The following is a 19338-nucleotide window of genomic DNA, read 5'->3' as shown; positions in this document are numbered from 1 at the left end:
TTAACTAGGCTAAAGGGACACTTCCGGTTACTCAGCAAAATGGGACATTACATGGGAAGTATGTCACAAGGGATTATAGAAATGATGTGAATGAAAAAAATCACAAATGAGGCAAATTACATGATTTGGAAGGATGGTGCAATTTTTGTAATCCTAAACTATGCACATGCTTTAGTAAACCTTAGATTGCATTCAAGACTGAAAATAATTTGGATAAAACTTTATTTTATTTTCACCCTTGATATTGACAAACTGCACATATATACACCTTGTATGAATAAGGCATGCATGATAAGCTTCTGGTTGCTTGATAAACTTATTAGTTTGATTCTCCAATAGTTTGTGCTGCTTTAAATAAGTGGCAATAGTAGAACACATCCACTTTCCTTGTAACCAACTAAAGGAAATGAAGAATGACAAATATGAGTTTTAGTTTCAACCACAGTAGCATTTATTGCCAATAAATTGTGATTAATAGTAATAAGTAATGGATTGGTAGCTTAGTGTTTTTTTTGTAAGGATTAATCATGATTTTCAAATAAATCATGGGAGCAGCTGGGTTCAGCTTTAATATACTAATAATGAAAATGATAAATGATATGGAGATACTCAAAATTGGCCCAAATTGTGTGTTTGTAATCAATTTTAGTTTGCAAGTTTCCTCAAGGGTAATTGTTGAAGGTTTTGTCACTTGTTTAGGTACTGTTTCTTTGATGTTTTCCTGCTCTATGCTTCATACCAACCCTGAGATCTTCCTACCATGTTAGTTCTTGTTTTCATTCAAACTTGCTCTCTAACCTCACAAAGGTGAGACTTCGCTTCTTTAGCTCCAAACACCAAGATCACTCACCAAGAGTTGCAGGAGGTCTAGGACATTGTCTAATATCCTATTAGGCTTATTTCAACTTGGTTTGGTGGGCTTACCAATTTTCTTCTAACCCGATTTGAAGAAAAGCTCAAAACAGGGCTACAAGGAAAGAGCCCCAATTAGCCCTCCGAAACTGCAAAAATGCTTATAACTCCACAAACTGCCAAAACACTCCATAAAACCTTTGCATATCTGGATACCCTTTATGGAGATCTTTCAAATTTTTGCTATGAGGAGGTCTGACAAGACCGTACAATCACTGTGCTATAAATGTGCCTAAAAACAAGGGTTTTCAAGGGTTTTAAGTCTTCTAACACCTTAACACCATTCCAAACACTTCTTCAAGCCACCAAATCTCTTGAGAAGGTCTGTAACATCATTATGAAGCCTTCCAACTTCCTGCCCTGCAAGCATAAAGCCACACACTTGATGTGCAACCAAGTTTCAAGAGGAAAAATGCTCAAAAACCATTGTCTTACTACACTTTGACTACTCAAAATGCATTTCCCAATTAATTATTCATGGAAATACCCTTCCATCTGGCTTACAAGCTCTGTCCAAACTTGGTGAGGGTTTGCAAAGAAACTTTGTTTTCCACCCTGAAGGTTCACTAGCCGGGCTATAGGAGCTCGCCTAGTTAGCAACATAAACCACTTTCTTTGTCATTGCAAACAAACAAAAACTTGTATGTACAACAACTTGACTCTCAGAGGCCATGGAGAAAGAGCCAAATAAAATCAAGTTGCTTCCATTATTGAAGCCAAACCCTTACTCAACCGAGAACAGGGTTAAAACAAAATAATTTTGCTATAAAGCTAAAACTCCACACCAACACACAAACCCAGGTGAAAGAGCTTCAACACAACATGGCACAACTTCCCAAATGAAAATAGTACGGCCAAATGCACAAGAAGTATAGATTGCTATACCATATGGAGCAAAAATGCAAGAAAAAGGACAAATTTCTTAGTTTTTGTATTGAGTTCTCCTTTTCTTCGAATGCCAACCTGATACAAAGTTGTGTGGCTTTAAATAGTCACTCACCACCTAAATCACCCAGGTACGGACCAATAACCACCTTTTGCATTGTTTTTACAAATTTTCCAAATATTGTCAAAATGTTTCTTGACAACATTGACAATTTTTGGTACAATGAGCATTTTTGACTTGTGAGCCAAATAGACTTAACTCCACCATGTGAAATGGTTTCCTAGAACCACACAAACATATTTCAATGCCTAACAAGGCTTTATAAGGCATTTTGACCATTTTTCCACATTTTGTCCATTCTAGGCTTACAAAGCATAAAAGGTCAAAAATAGACCAAAAACTCAACAAACAACAAACTAAGACACAAAGGACACTTAAACACACTAAACACACCCTTTGGACATACAACAAGTCCATTATTCAATTGTGACCAACATAGGCCATTTCAAACCAAAATTTGATGAAGTGCTCCATTAGCTTCACTAGGTGCTCCTGCACCAATAAACTTGATCTGTAATAAAACATTATAAACCAAGAGAAATCTACATGCTGATTGAAGTTTGGGTACAGCCAGGTGTATGGGCATACTTGGAAAAATAGTTGGAAGCAAATGTAGGTGGACTATCAGGAGTTTGATACAGGATCAACTTAGCCATAAAACAAACATATACCATGGAACTTGATACAAGATCAATACAAGATTTCATAGTGTGCATTGAGGAGTGCCTAAGCCAGGAGTACAAAGCTGGGGAATTCTAAGAGGAAGCAACACTCTCTAGATTTACACCTAACATTTAAGGCGATTGTAACTCCCATGGTAGTGAAGTAGCTTGTTAAATGTGTCTGTGTGGCTTGGGGTTGGTGGCGAGGAGTAGATATATGTCGTTGGGAAGGAGTTGAATTGTGTTGTGGGAAGAAGCAGAACTATGTTGCTGAAGGGGAATTTGCTGGGGTATAAGTTGCGAGAAACTCAGGATAGAAAATCAAACTAATGCCTAGTGTAAATTTATAACAGAATCAAGACAATGGGCCCATTTGGGTTTGATGTTATAGCCTAGCAGATACTTGTGAAGCATAGACCTATAATGGAAGAGGTAAGATTGGCGCTGAAGTAGCTGACACAATGTGCATTCCACTCTTTGATAAGGGAAAAATATTTGACATATTTGCTAAAGCCTCAAAACAAGATTGCAATAGAAGAGCGCCCTTTGGAGGTCCAACCCCAAGATGCTGCCCAATCAAATTCCATCTTGATGGGGAGGCTCCAAGCAAGGCTGTTCAAGGCACGATACATCCAAAGTTACCACATCATGTGTTCCTCTACCACCAATAAAGCAAACTCATGGTGCCCCATGGGGGTTTTGTTATGGTGAAGAGTGTGGGGATGATTGGAAGAAAGGGCAAAGAGCTCTCAAATAAACAATCCACCATGACTACCAACTAAAGAAAATGACTAAGCGAAGTGCCCAACTGTTAAAATAATATTAATACCTTCTATAAAAGAAAGTCATCTTAGTTGTCGACTTATTTAGCTATTTAGCTTTTTAGTTGACTTATTTAGCTTGTTAAGTTAGCTTTTTATTATGTAATTAGCTTTTAAGCTTAATTTAGCTTTTACACTTAATTTAGCATTTAGCTCTTTAATCTTTTACTTTAACGTTATGTTCTAATTATAGAACATTGTCTTGTAACCTCTATATATACGTATGTATATTGTTCAATGTAATCATCCAATTTAGTTGTTCAATCAATTTTTCATGGTATCAGAGTGGGTCGATGGGATATTTTAGAGTTTGGCAAATTTTTTAAAAATTCGTAGATCTCTTTTTGGAACTTTTTTCCAGAATTGTTTTTAATCGTTGGTGTTTTGAGGGCACCTATTCCTGCATGTTTGAGGGTTTGAGTGAAAAGTCGTGGGTCGTTTTTTTGCTCACGTGGGCTGAGGTTTGTGTATATAGATTCACTTTTTTTCTTGCAACCTATGAAAATCGCGGGGATTTTCGTCAGCTTTCTGCAAATCGTGGGTCGAGTTCATGTCTTTACTTTGTGCGAAAGTTCTTTTTTTTGCAATTTCTGGGTTGCGATTTCCCGCCCACGATTTCCTCTACTGCATGTTTGAGTTTCGCCCGTGCGGCACTTCTGTGTTTTCCTGAGCGGCGATTTTTATTTTTTGCCTACATTTTTTCGGGATTTCGCGTAAGGACAACGCGATTTTTTTCGGTCGCATTGAAGAAGGGTTTTTTGTGTGCTATCAAGAAAAATTCCGGCGATGTTTTTATCAGATGGCGAGGGTTTCTATCTTTCGTGATTCTCTGCACATATTTTGCGCGATTTATTCTCCATGGCGGCCTTTTCAGCATTTTTTCGTACTTTATTGTGCGCGGATTAGGTTTTTTTGCAGATTTCGTGAGGATTTTCCGGGTTTTCTGTTCTGTGGGCAGTGATGCAATTTTCTGGTAGGGTTTATTTTTTTCGAAAATCGGGATTCTGTTTTTGACAGCCAGGAATCATGTTTGTTTTTTCTAATTTTTTTTCTCATAAAGAAATTAATTCTGGGCTTTTAATATTTTTTTATGGAAAAAAAATATTCCCGGTTTTTAATATTTCCCCCCCAAAAAAATCTTTTTGGTTTTTAATATTTTTTGGCCTTTAAAAAAATATTATTTTTCTGCAGATTATTATTTTCTGATTTTTTTTTCAGGGTATCTTGCAGTCAATTTTGGAGTTGGTACTCTTTTGCAAAAGGGTTTGCTGATTTTTTCCTCAAAATCATAGTTTTAGGCTTCAGTTATTCGCGTGTACCAGATCTCTAATTTGCGTGTGAGGGCTACATTAGCTTGGATGGCTTTTGGTACTCTTGGTCATTTATATTTTGCAGATCCTGGGAGGGTCTCCGTAGCAGCAGATGGTCTTTGCATTTGCGATCATAACACCTGCAGTGTCTTCTGTAGGGTATTGAGTACGATGACCATTAGGGAGGGTGTTAAAATAATATTAATACCTTCTATAATGATCATCTTCTATTTTTAGCAGTCATCTTAGTTGTCGACTTATTTAGCTTGTTAAGTTAGCTTTTTATTATGTAATTAGCTTTTAAGCTTAATTTAGCTTTTACGCTTAATTTAGCGTTAAGCTCTTTGATCTTTTACTTTTAACGTTATGTTCTAATTATAGAACATCGTTTTGTAACCTCTTTATATACGTGTGTATATTGTTCAATGTAATCATCCAATTTAGTTCTTCAATCAATTTTTCACCAACCACCAAGGAACCAAGAAGAAGAAGAAAAAGAAACAACCAATCTCTCTCCTGCTCCTCATTTCTCCTCTGGCATCTGTAAGTTTTTCTATAGGTTTTGCTTGGTAGCCGTTCTCTTTCAGCAGCCCATATTCAGTTTTTTTAATAACTTTTCCTATCCTTAGCTGCATGGAAAGCTCGTCTATTTATAAGAGCATGCTGTTGGCTTTTCTTATGTTTAGATTGGTTTCTAAATTTTGAGACACGCTGCTGTTTTTATTTTAGAACAAAGTGCTTTTTTGCTTTGTGTTTTCCCCTCCAGCATAGGTGTTCCACTGAGATTGATATTTTCATTTCAGACCCTAGAGTTATCTTGCTGGAGCACACCACTGAAATAAGAGAGGTAGAGAGAGCAGACACAGACTTCATATTTGAGTCTTGAACTAGCGTAGAGTATTTTTTTTTCAGTAATAAAAGATAGTTGCAGTCTAAAGAGTCAAGTTTTGTGAGTATTTGCTGCTCATGTTTTCTGCAGGATGTGTTTGCAGATTAGCATACTCAGAGCTGCTTTTCTGATTGAAGTTTTATTTTATGGTACTTTGGAGTTTGGAGTCAGGATTAGTTTTTTGAGTGCAGAATCTGATAATCATAGTCTGAAAATTTTACAACATTCCCATTATTTCATTTACTATCCCCTTTGTCATTTCCACTGCCATGTCTGCATCCCTGTACATAACTTCTCCATTTAAACTTTTATAGTTGCTTTAATTTTTCTATATATAATCCCTTGCACTTTCCCTCTAGTATACTCCCTTGTGAACATTCCAGTCCTCAAGGTCAAGCCCTGGTTGTTACTTGTTTTGTTGCTTGCATTCCTTAGGTCAGTCCTTATAATCCATTGGCCATATTGTAGGAACTTCATTTCAATTTTCCACTGCTACCTTGCAACCCTTCTTTCAATTGTTTTGGCCTTATCAATACCAAGCCAACAAGGGTGAATTGTCTACAGGTCAGTTGACTTGGCAGAGACTTTTAAGCTCACTTATAATAGGGCCAAATAATTTAAGCAAAGTGAGAAAAAATGGGGAGAAGCTAAATATGCTTTTTAACCAGCTGAGCACAGGCTATTGAGCCAATTTGATCTACAACAGCAGAAGTTTAACATGGGTTGTTGGTCACCAATGGGTCTCAAAGATTTTGGCTGAGATGATCCCAGCAGAATACAATTGAGTGTAGTCTTATTATATGACAAGGGAGACCAAGCTTAAGATAAGGTTTAGTTTACTAAACAAAGTGACAAGATGTTGCAGACTGATTCTTGCAAACAGCTACAGAGGTGAAGAAGACGTAAGAAGAACCAAAGTAAGTCAAGAACAAGTTAAATAATACACAGATCAAAGTAAGAGGGTTAGAAAAACAGCTAAAGGAAGAGAGTTATGAGATTAATAAGGAGAGCAACCTGTGCTTACAGGGAATGAATTCCAACTCTACCCATACTGCAGAAAAATATTTTTATGAAGAAATGCAAGCTTTTGCACATATGGTTGCTGAGCTAGAAGCAAAGGTCTATTGGGACCAAATGCAGAGGTAGCAAGCCTGAAAGGAGACTTTATTTTCATGGATCAGGCCATGGCTCAAATGTATAAGGTGGAGGGATTCGACCTAGCTGCACATGAAATCCCCAAGGATCAGCACAGTTATATGTTCTCACAGAAGAATAGTTGGCTTCAAAGGGAATTAGGATTTAGTGGACATGTTTGTGCATGTACCAACTATCGAAAACAAGAAATATGTAACTCAATATTGTAAACAATACATGATCAAATTGGATAGACTTCTGGATGACATGAGTTGACAACTGAATGTGTTTGTCCTTGGATGCTTACCTTCTCTGTTTGGCCTTCACCATAAGTCGATTCCAGAGGATGCATTCAAAAGGCTCCTGGAGGATAAGAAATATAATGGTTTGAGCTTCATTAACTGGCTTACAACTCCGATGGCCCAAGGTGCAATCAACATGATGCAACCCTTAGTTGAGTTAAATATTAGATTATGGAAATAGGTCAAGAGATTAGGATTTTTTGTTAAAAAAGAAATTATAGAACTGGGCTTCAAGTCCCTACAACTGATTTGAGTTTGAACTTAGCAAAGGAATATAAGGGTGGGAATACACAGTTCAAATGAAAAGAGAACTTGTTGGAGCCATAGCTGAAGTTTTGGAAGGTTTAATATGGGTATTAAGTGATTATAGTAAAAATATGCTGAAAAAGGTGTAGCAAAAAATGCTCAAGGTAAAAGGTTCAGAATTAGAGTATTCTTAGAGGGTAATTATGTCAGATTTCAGGTCCAATAGATTTATATTGCTATGAAGTGATTATGGTTAAAAATTGCTAAAGACAAAAGGTGCAGGATGAGAGTATTGGGCATAGTTTAGAGAGATTCTGTCAGATTTTAGGTCCAATTAGATAAAAAAGCCTCTGAATGTGAAGAGGGATGACGGATGCACATTGAGAAGATTGAAGTAAAGATTAAGCTAGAGGAAAATCCATCATACTCTGCAAGACCTTCAGCATTCATCCATGCTTAGTCAAAATTCACCAAGTCATGCTCAAATATTTAATAATGGAGGGGGAAGTGAATGTCAACAAAAGTAAACAGGTGGCTGGCATTTAGATGGATTGAATCTGACATTAGTCTGACAGGAAAGCAAACATTAGAAAATCATTGATTGTTATATATCTGTCAGTAGTCACAGCTCCAAAAGTTAACTATAGAAAGCGAAGGCTTCAAAAGAGAGTGGGCTTCTCCTAGTCACGAGGCAATCAGTTGTGAGCCTCCAAGCCTAATGGATTGTTAACAGATCAAGAACATTAGAGAACCATTAATCTGATCTATTTGAAAGTGGTCAAGTGATTGGAAGGCAAAGAATGGCTGAATGAAAATTTGGCTAAGTATAAAGATGTTCCAAATGAGCAATTAATGAGGATGCCCAGTTGGAAGTTGCTTGGAAGTTTTGCCCTAACACAAGCCTGAAAACATGGAAAAGATCAGAGAGCTGTATATTTTGTTTGATTTAAATGTGGTCATACCCTCATGAAATTCAATGTGGAGTGAAAAATAATATAATACAATTAGGGAATGAAGGAAAATGTGAAGACAAAGTTCCCACTAGAATTCAAATGGAAAGGAGTCAGCTTTTAGCCTAGCAATCCATCTAGAAGTCGCAACATTTAGAGAACTGTTGATTGGGCGACATCCAATGTTGAAATTTCAAATTGAGATCCATGGTGATATTTAGCAACAAAACCCCACAAATTATTTAAAAAATCAACCTGGTTCATTGCTGGATGTCTATGTTGCAGGGTTCTTCCCTTGGGTTGCCGGATCTGGGTTTGGTTCGAACCCGGTTTGGATCTGGGTACAGTTCCTTTGCGGGTTCGAGCAGGGTCTACCATTTTGGGGCCTGGTTTGTCTTGGGCGAACCCGGGCAAACCCAAATGCCTAGGTGCCAAACGCAAGCAAAATTTTGCAGTTTTAAGCCTTTTTTGGTGTCCATTTTGACTGCAATGCCATGGGAACCCTAGAAGTGACCATTAAAACTATAGAAACGAAACTCGCATGGACTCACCCGGAATATATACATGAAATATAACGTTTAAGTATAAGTCAATTTATACTTTTAAGTTATAGTTCATGTATATATTGGTAGGATGTTTGAGAGTGGTATTAGATCTCTAAGAGTCATAATGCAAATTATAGGTTTTAGAAGATCTTATAAATTTTCAGACTTAGTCAAATTTCAGTAATCAACAGGCTCCTATCAGCATTCTCTTGCTCTCTCTATCTCACTCACTTTATCTGCCCTAAACTCTAGACCTATCTCTCTCCTTATCCCTCTACCTCTATCTCACTCTCTCCTCTCTTCCCCAAGAGCTAGACCTATCTTGTTAGAGCCAGAGCATATGGTATGATCATTATGCTATGATTACAAGTTTATGGTGGTTTTGTTGTTTAAATGATGCTATGTGATATGCTAATCTTATTTCATGCTTCTAGGTTGCATAAATATATAAATATGACTTTTACATTGTGTTTGTAGTAACAAACCCAATGGAACCCAAAACCCATTTTCCAAAATTTGCCGAACCGGTAACCAGGTCCTCGAACCCAAATCTGAACCCGAATGTGAACAGGCAACTTAGCTGGATATGGGTAAAGCTGTCAACAGAACATGTTTGCCATGGCAAGAAATTGAACACACAACTAATCATTGGACAGTAAGCAGATTCTTTGAACCAGAATTGAATTGGATAAATAGGGGCATGGATGTCATGCATCAAATTGTTGCAACAGTATTCCGTGAGTACAATGATGATCTAATGAACACAGGAAAGTGATCATAGACTGGATCATCTGGGCACATTTTAGCAGTAAAGACAACAGCAGATTGTCTTGCTAAGATATTTTTGTACTTTTGGTAGCATTAATAGTCTAGAAATGATTTTTCTAGCTATAAATGCCAGCCTTGATTTCATTTATAATAACTTTTGCCTCGTTGAATTTTGAGCTTCACAAACTTGGGAGTAATCAATTTCTTTGCGTTAGTCTGTCTTTGGAAATCTACAATTTCAGTGTACGTCTTGCTAAATGAATATAGTTCATAGTGATTAAATCTTCTGTCCTCTATATGTATATTTGTCATTTGACAGAATCTATTTGTCTATGTTCCACAGTGATGAGTGTGCTGGGAAAATCCTATCATTCCTGTCCCCAGAGTGTTTTGGGGATGCTGAGGACGGAGACAACTTGGGAACATCTTTGTGGCTGTCTCCTATGTGAAGAAAAAATCAGAAATGTTTCTGGGACAGCAAGAAAAGGGCAGGGATGGCTTGGGTAGCTGTCCCCTACAGCCCAGCACTAGGATTACATATGACTTCTGTAAATTGCAATTTTCTTGATGCTCTGAAGAAGCCTTGCCTTGACTTTGCCAATTAAAGAAGCTGAAAAGAAAATATTATGCGCATAAATCACCCAATGCCAATCTCTCTACACAATTTCTTGTTATGGTATGTGAATGAAATCAATTGTTTATTAACTTTTCTAATTGTGAATAGAAAACTGATTCGCCCCAGTTAAAGCTCTGTTGGGCCAAACACCAAACAAGATTTTATACTTGCAGACCTCCCACTGACCTAAAGCTGTAGTGCACGGGGAGGGGAAGGCACTAGTGAACACTATAATTCCCCAAGTTATTTAAGTCACTAATAGCAAAGTGATCATTAGGGAAGGAGGATTGTGGTCTCTCTGCCCTCCCAGATCCCATGCATTGCATCTTCACAGGTCATCACAGAAAAGTGATAGATAGCCCTCTGTCCGCTTTCGTTTGTCTTGCACCTCACTGATATGCTTTCATGTGGATTATATTAAATTTGAATCAGTTATGCATTTCTCTCCTATTGCCTCATGTTCTGCCTGCCTCTCTCTTCATGCTTCACACTACTTCAATGGCAGCTAACCTGCTAAAAAGACATTAATCTGCTGGTATACATTATCCATCACACCCATTTGCACCATTCATGAGGGTAATGGAAGGCAATCTTTTAACTTGCATTTTCTGCTAGAGGTGCTATACTATAAATGTCTTTATGTATTTACGGGAAGGGCAGTTTTCTTCCTCCCATGTTTTACGGATGACAATATTTGTATTAATAGCAATATTTTTGTTGCCTTTGCCAGAGTATTCAATAACAACACTTTCTATGAGGCAGTCAACACAAACAGGCACTGGTAGCCTCTTTCACCACTTTACTTCAGAAACTTTTTAGGCCCCGATCCCATATTAGGTTGATGCACATGTACTGATTCTTCATTACATTTTGCTGCTTTCAATAAGCTGGCAATAGAATAATGAATCAATTATCGGTGTAACAAATCACACAAATGACAAACAAGAATTTGAACTTGGTTTATAACTTTCAACAACCCACCTAGTTTAGGATTCAACTGAACAACTGTTAGTTGACCTAAGATATCCTATAATTGCTTCAATAAAACTTATAATGTGATTCAGAATGTAAAGATAATCAAGTGACATGTTCTCAAAGGGCACAAACTACTGGCTGAGCAACACATCTTTAAAAATTATTTAGAAAGAAAAACTTAAGGAACAAAATAATAAAAACGTTTGATACAAATCAAGTCTTCCCAAACTTTGTAAGTATTTGTGCTGTCACAAGCTTTTTCATAAGAGTTAAAGCATGAGGTCATCTGCATGGGAAGTGTCTGTGATTTTTTTTTTTAGGTGTTAAATCCATAGAATGATCAGGGAGAAAGTATAAGTATAAAGGTACAAAAAGAACTAATATCATGGGCAAATTTAATGGTGCACGTATCAAGAAGCTGTATCACATTTTACCATATCAGCCATTGGCTGCCATTGTTTCTACAATTGATCTTGATTAATTACCATTGTCAATTGGGCCTAGGCTTTTCAGGATTTCTACAGAAGTACAACTATTGATTTAACTAATCTGGCTTTAGTTGCCAACAGATACTTCCTGGGTGCAGGAACAATTGTGCAATGCTGTTATTAGTTTGCTTTTTGAAATGGACTTTGTTATGACGATGTTTTGCTGTTATTGTTTCTTTTGTCATATGAGGATGCTGGATATTGCTTGTAATTAGCGTTGCTTTTTAAATTTTGAAGTACATTTGTATGCTCAAAGCAAGTGTAAATTTGGGGCACAGAATATTCACATAAGATATAATTTTGTAAAAATTTCCATTTTTTTGGATCTCAAGTAAATGCGCAGGTTGGAAAATATTTGAGTAGAATATATTTTTAGCTGCAGGCTTAATAATTTTGCTTTCCTCTATATCATTGATTTTTTATTGGGTTCAAACTCTTCATCTCTACAGATTGGAATTGAAGCATCCACTGCAGGAGGTTTGTTTAGAAACTTTGAGGATGCAATAGCAAATCAGCGGATGAATTTTGTGTCAGGAGGGGCATTGAGGAAAGCAAAAGAAGACCGCATGAAAAGTTATTTGAGACATCGTCTGACTGAGCTTCAAGGTCAATATGAACTTTTGTGATGCTAAAAAAGCTTGTGTTGCGCTGAATTCAATTCTGTAGTGCTTATGACTGTTCTTGACATATGCGACAAGAGAGATTTGAATTTCATGTTAACAGTTTTGCTAGTTTTGTCGAAATAATTTATTTTTATTGTAAACTACCTTTAATGCTATTCTTACTTCCCACAATTGTTATTACCGTGATCTTATATTGCAGTTTTGAAAGCATGTAGTTTTTTCAGAGCTTAATTTTTTATTTGACATTGATTGTGTCAAGGGTGTTTACCTTAACACAGCAATACATTGGAACTCCTGCAATAGAAGCAGAGATCTTGTACTTAGTAATATTTTGCCCTGAAAATGCAATAAACATATAGGTAGCCATGCTAATCATCATTTTCACATGCATTTTTATTAAATAATAATATCCCCTATGGTCTAAGTGACAATTACCACTTACAATCACCTACATAATAATATTTAGTGATAAAATATTAAAATATGACCTTTATAACATAATAGCTTATTGATTTTATAAATTATGTAAACAAAAGGGATTTTCCTGAGATAATCAGGTTACATTTTGTTGATATCCATCCTTAGCTTTCAGGTAGGGATTGGCAACCATCTGTAGTTCTGCCTTTTTTGAATGGTCCATTTTTTAATTTTGCTAACATCATGTCTAATCCTATGATCTTCTTAACAGTTATATTTAAAGTATTCATAACATAGTGACTAGCCTTATCTTTCATCTTCCCTGTTGAATTACTGCTTGACTCAAACTGCACTCTGAACCAGAGCAGTAGCAGTGGATAGGAGTTGAATGCCAGGATATTTCCTTTTTCCACCCCTTGACAACTGCTGTGGCCCCCTTGTCAGTGGTTACAAATGCCTCTATTGTAAACCCATGTCTTGGGCTCCCAAAACATATTTTTTGAGGACTGTTAAGAGTCTGTCAATGAGCGACTCTTTTGGATTCAACAATGTAGTTCTCTTATTGTCCGATGTTTTGAGTCCCTCCACTGGACCCAGACCATTGTTGTTTGTGGTAGCACACACATAATTCAAATACTCTGCCGCCTTTTAGTCCACCATTTATTCCATAACTTTATCCTTCCCCTAGGATGAGGAGTTTCCCTTCTTTCCCGGCATTATTTATACTTTGTAGGAAGGCTCTCAAGAGCTAAGCAATTGGAGCCTTTTTATCAGTGCTTCTTTAAAGAAGCATTATAACAATTATTCTTACCATAGGATAATGTTTTCATTTCAAGACCTCTTATTTTTTATTATATTAGAGTCATAAATCATAAACAGAAGATAGAAAAGCTGCTTGGGAGGACAAGAACTGAACTCAGCTAGATGTCACTAGCAGCTGGATTAAGTCTCTAGATGATGCACTTACAGGCCCAAAAATCTATGAAGGAAAAAGATTGCTCCATCTTTTCTTGCCTCCAGCTATTGACTATTTGTAGCATAGAAGAGACACACCAAGGAGAGAATACTAAAACATGAAATCAGCAAGAACAGTCGAAGGATTCACAATAGAGTCTAGAGAATTCCACAGAAAGAGACAAATATAAAATTGCAGGACACACGCTCTGAAAAAGGGATCACCCATGTTCCTCTGCTACCAAAATGAAAAGAAAAAAAGTTTATGCACGTCTGAATGGAGGATTGTACACACAGTGCTTTGGGGAACAAGGGACGGTTAGACCAATTAGGATGTTTAATCTTCACAATGGAGGTGATATGGATTTCCTTGAAGTAAGCGACCAAACATAACCTGGGTTCCATGAGATTCATAAAATTGAGATTATATTTAAAACTTAACAAGAAATCTTACATCCCCTCACTCTTGTCACTTTGAATTTATTCAGATTGTACCTAAACATTTTAACATTGGCACTCATAGTGGTAGGATGCATGCACTTTCCCCAAACCTATATTGTTTCATTTGAAAACCGGCTAGCAAACTACTTGAAGGGCCATTACACTTCTATACTTGTCTCTCATATGTCTTAGTCTTGATGATATAGAGCTTCTAATCTATACTTATTCCTTTTCTAATGTTTTTTATTAGCTAGACATTTGTCTGATTCAATGGCGGACAGAGAGGGACTCATCTGAGGTCAGGTTGACTATCAATAGTTTACAGGCCAGCTTGGCAAGGAGGCATGTGTAGTGTCTCTCTCAAGGACAATCTCTTTTAGCACACCTGCTGAAGACAATCAATGGAGAATGATTTGACCCATTTGGCTTGCTGCAGCCTGTAATCGTTTTAGGTTGGGCTGTGTACTTTTGGATGTATCTGGATACAATTAGATGCAAGATTTTTGTATAAACCTTGGTTATGATTGTTAAATATAAACACAACATTTATTATTAAGGAAGCCTGGGATTTATCTTTAAAGAATGAATGGTTTAGGCTAAAGAAGGAATCTGCAAGTCATAGAGCTTTACTTTTTACTGCCTATGAGACCTCACATCCGCTTTGAGGGTGGCTGGGTGGACAACAGCTTGGCATTGGAAATGTTGACAGTGGTTACTTGGTTGAAGTATTGGTGAAATCCTTCTATTACTCACTTACTTTTACTATGCTAAACTAAAAACAAGAATTTGATTTTGTATGAATATATTAAGAGTTTGGCATTTGCATTGATTCCTCTGAAGCTACTCAACGTGGGCAATCAGTTTTGTAGTTCTTTGCTTTGATTGAGTGAAGTGTAGGTAAATATTCTGAGTATACCTTGATTTTCTCAAGAAAGGAAGATCTGGTAATTAAGTCATCCCAACAGACTTGTCATAGACTATGCAGATTGGATGTGTTGATTTTGTAAGGACAAAGAATGTGAAGTTACTTTTTGTCTGCACATACAGTAATGTAATGTAGCGGTTTATTTATTTCTAAGTCTGATGATTTTCTTTAAGGCTGGGTTAAAGACTTGGTAGATTAATTGCATTATTGCCAGGAATCGGACTTTTTGCATATCTTAGAGTGGTCTGGATACTTAAATTAGCTTGAGTATTGAAAGTTTGTAGTGAAAACCAATTAGTTATTTATACTTCTGACCTAAAAAGAAATGGCCTATACAATGACATGAAGCTTTGGCTTTATTTTAGCATAAGAATGGGGATGCTTTTAAGTCCCTTGTGTTGGTTGATTTCAAAGTTTACTAAGGACCCCTTCATACATTTCCTAGTACCTTCCCTTTGTTTGTGTAAGGGGGTTAGCCTCCAAAAGGAAGGTACAAAGGAATCCATTCCAAAGGGGCAAATGGATTATGACCGTCCCATACTGGTCCCATTTGCACCCCCATCCCCACAATAAAAATAAATTCCCCAGCGCATCTGCTCCTCCATATGGTCCTGCTAGGAATTCCTCCCGGGTATGACAGTTTACAGAAATCACATTATGACGGATTTGGCAACAATAAGAGCCTCAAACCAACAATCATAAATTACAATCCAAAATTCTAGTAAAATTTCTCAAAAGAAATAAACTCAATAAAGTAAGATTCAAAAGTGGTCACTTTAGAAAATCTCAATTTAGATAAATAGCCCGACACTCAAATTTTTATACTGTTGGCAATATTAAAAAAAAAATCAATAGTGCACCTTTTATCAACAATCTGTACATTATGAGCACCATGTGGCTTTATTAAAGCCACCTAGAGGGAGAAGGGGAATGGTGTCTCTAACCACATAAATATAGTAGCATGCCATATGAGGGTGGTCTCTACCACATGAAATTTGAGCAACATAAGTTCCACAGAACCCGGGACATGATAAACAACGAATCCATGATATCATATATCTGCAGTGTCGTTATAAACTCTGCTCTCAGATGTCATACTATCCAAGTATTAATGCCATCACTATCATAGGGTCCAATGTCTACATACACAAGGCTGCTCTTCCCTCATGGGTGAGCTTGGCCACACACTTTTCCCATCCCATACAAATACATCCTAGGCTTTACATAATAAGACAAACACACTACCATATCAATATGTGACAAGATTCATACACACACAAGGAGAGAAAGGCTTGCTCCTACCTTAAGAACCTTCATAATGGAGAGGTTGTCACAACATTACACAACAAAAAAATTAGTGTTACACAATTTTCACATTCTTTACTCAACAATGTATAACATAGTTGTTTTCTTACATATAAGACCATAAAAAATGGTACACATAGGGGATCATACATGACACCTATTCTACTTTTACACAAGTTGGATAACCATGTCTCATACTTGACGCACATCACATTTACTGTCTTCTTATCACAAGACACTGTAATATCCCCTAACTGATTTCAATATACTAAAATCGATTGATATTTTTCAATTAGTTATTAACAAGTGCTTATTTATTTTCCTCATTAGATGATTAATTTCATCATTCAAAGTTCGTAATATAGTTATCGGATCCTGCTACTACTTCAGTTTTAAGGGAGAAGGGTCTATGGATGTTACGAAAGCACTTAGAGAGCAAATACAATAGGTTCCCTCAAAGTTTACAGATCCAAGCCCTTACCTTTATTGGGTCTATACCCTCAAGGCTTTCGGGTCGCTGATCCCCACCCTATCTTGGGACTTAACCTATTGCTTGGATTTAGACTGCCCCTCTTTGGAACATCTCATCCCCATCTTCTTAAATACTGACAGTAATAACATGATTTATAAGTATACTAACTTTTCATGTATTATGAATATATATAAGTTTAAGTATGACTGTCATACATATTGCAGTCTGTATTAATATTACTATTAAATTCTGGATAAGAACATTATCAGGCATCATATATTAAGCACATCCTCGTCCATACCACCAAGAGCAAGGATGTTACTGCATGTAGCTTAATAACAGTTCTGATCTGATTTGATCTGATCTAATTGATGGTGATCTCACTGGATCCTTTTGATTCCTTTCCTTTATATCTATCAATGTGAGGGAGAGGTCACACATCTTCATCATGTATGCCCTTTGGCAAGAGACACACCCTTCCACCATTAGCACCCTTTGAAAGAGTGCAACACTTCATTATTTCTGCCTTTTGAAAAGAACACAACCTTTCACAATCAGATCTGCACCTCTTATTTAAATCAGATCTGCACTTCTCATTCCCCAAATTATCTCCCCTCAAATGAGGTTCTCTTCTCCCTTTGATATCTCATGTTTGAGGAAGTCACAACTTTTCATTTCATGTCTTTTGACCATTCATTAACTAAATTAAATTTAATTAATTATATTCTTTTATATTTTAATTTAATTTTTTTATTTTTATTCTTTTGTATTTTTATTTAATTATTATTATCAAATTATATTTCAAAGTAGGGACATTACAGACACAACACATAATTTTATGAAGTACAATAAATTTTAGTATGAGGGTAAGATATACAGATACATTTCACTATTCAAGCAGGATTCATTTCACTATTCAATTATGTCCATTTTTCCCCTTCTGTATATATCAACTTTATCATGAAATATACTTTCATAGTGTTGGGATTAACCTTAATAAAATTGACATACTTGGTGCATCACAACCTCAATTATATCTTTTGTTCACTAGATCAATGCTCAACATAGATAATCAAGGCCTGAGTTCCATCTTTATTCCAAATATTTCTTTCAAGTTAAACAAATTAGGTCTGCTATGCTTTTCTTAAAGATTCCATACATAGGTGATTTCATTCTAAACTTTCACAACATGATGCAAGTAGGTTTTTTTTTTTTTTTGTAAATTTTTGAAGATTTTCTTGCCAAGCATTTGCTTTAAAATATAGTAATACTTACAAAAGAAAAAGGTTAGTGTATAAGACACATGATAAATCATTCAATAGTAGCCCCTACTTCTAATTAACCTCCACACACCTCTACAAATTTTCACCTCAATATCTTGATAATCATCAGATACCCTTGTAATCAAATTGTCATAGCTATAGTTTCTTCCAACAAATAAATACATAGGAGTTTAAGTTCTAGGAAATTAACTATGTTTTCAATATTTGCCACTTAAATCACGAATGCAAGTTTTCCTATATGTCTATTAGCCTATGGTAAAGTGATACACTTCATTAGTAAATATTTTTTACATGCCTATATTATTGTGTCCTATATATTTAGGCTTAATTTTCAATCACCTAAGTCCATAATTTAGCTCCAAATACAATAACTAAATAACCTTCCAAGACAACACCTACTTGAATAAGGTTGATTATTCTTAGCTAACAATTACCCCTTCTTCTGCACTTTAAAAGTTATAAACCTCTAGTATTGTTTAAGAAAAGTAAAAGTTCTTTTACATAATATTTCACTTTACAGTCCATGTCTTGACAAGGTCTTTTCATACGAAGTTTCCACACTTTAATAATTAGCAAAGAAGTTATTCACACACCACATTCGTTGAGTTTTAGGCAACTGCATCTTAGTTATTTCCCTCTATATGTTTTAATCTTCGACTTGAACCTTATCAATCGTGTCTTATGGTGTGTTGCTTAATGTTAAAATAGTGAGACACAAAAGGGTTGGTAGTTGTTGTAGCTCTCCTAAACTTTATAGGTGTTTTGTTTATTTACTCTAGCTTTACCTTTTTTTCCCTAGATGGAATAAGTAACAAAATTCACTAATTAATCTAAATTGATATCTTTTCCTTTTTAACAGTAAGGTCCTTGAGCATCGGTTGATTTGATTGACCTATTCATTTACACGCTTACTATACCATGCACTCAGCAGGTTATTCGATGTTTTTATGCATCATTGGAAAGGAGCCCTAATTGTTGGAATTTTTGTCATTGATGTCAAAGGTTATCTGAGCATGTCAAGTTGCCATTATTCTTTATGGCCTGTTTGAGTTGTTGACTTTCTCTTTTCAGCTGTCTACTTGCCTGGTTGAGTAGCTTGAGCTGCTTGGTTACCTGCTTGAGGTGCTTGTATGCTTGCTGGAGCTTCTTGCTTGGCTGTTTGAGGTGCTTGTGTGTCTGTTTCAGCAGTGTGAGTGCCTACTTGCCATCTAGTCAGCTGCTACTTCAGATTCTTGCCATGTCAGCCTTTGAATTTTCAAATGAGTCGAATTTCTTGGAAGGAAATAATAAAACTTTTATTTCATGGGCTATTTTGTTTCAATGTAGCATTGAAGTTTCTCTTTGTAACGCCTCC

At 36.2% G+C, this 19338-nt stretch overlaps 1 protein-coding gene across 1 annotated transcript in view; it reads left to right on the top strand.

Annotated features, from left to right (window-relative positions):
• LOC131049734 (probable ATP-dependent DNA helicase CHR12) overlaps positions 1–19338 on the top strand; it is a 199935-nt gene that overhangs the window by 16589 nt on the left and 164008 nt on the right. The window contains exon 4 of the mRNA XM_057983800.2: positions 12014–12170. Within this exon, the coding sequence (XP_057839783.2) occupies positions 12014–12170 (157 nt within the window). The remainder of the gene's footprint in view (positions 1–12013; positions 12171–19338) is intronic.

Source organism: Cryptomeria japonica, chromosome 5, assembly GCF_030272615.1.
Source record: "Cryptomeria japonica chromosome 5, Sugi_1.0, whole genome shotgun sequence".
In the NCBI taxonomy this organism is placed as follows: Eukaryota; Viridiplantae; Streptophyta; class Pinopsida; order Cupressales; family Cupressaceae; genus Cryptomeria; species Cryptomeria japonica.
The sequence above is the reverse complement of the archived record's forward strand: the minus strand, read 5'-3'. Positions and strand labels throughout refer to the sequence as shown.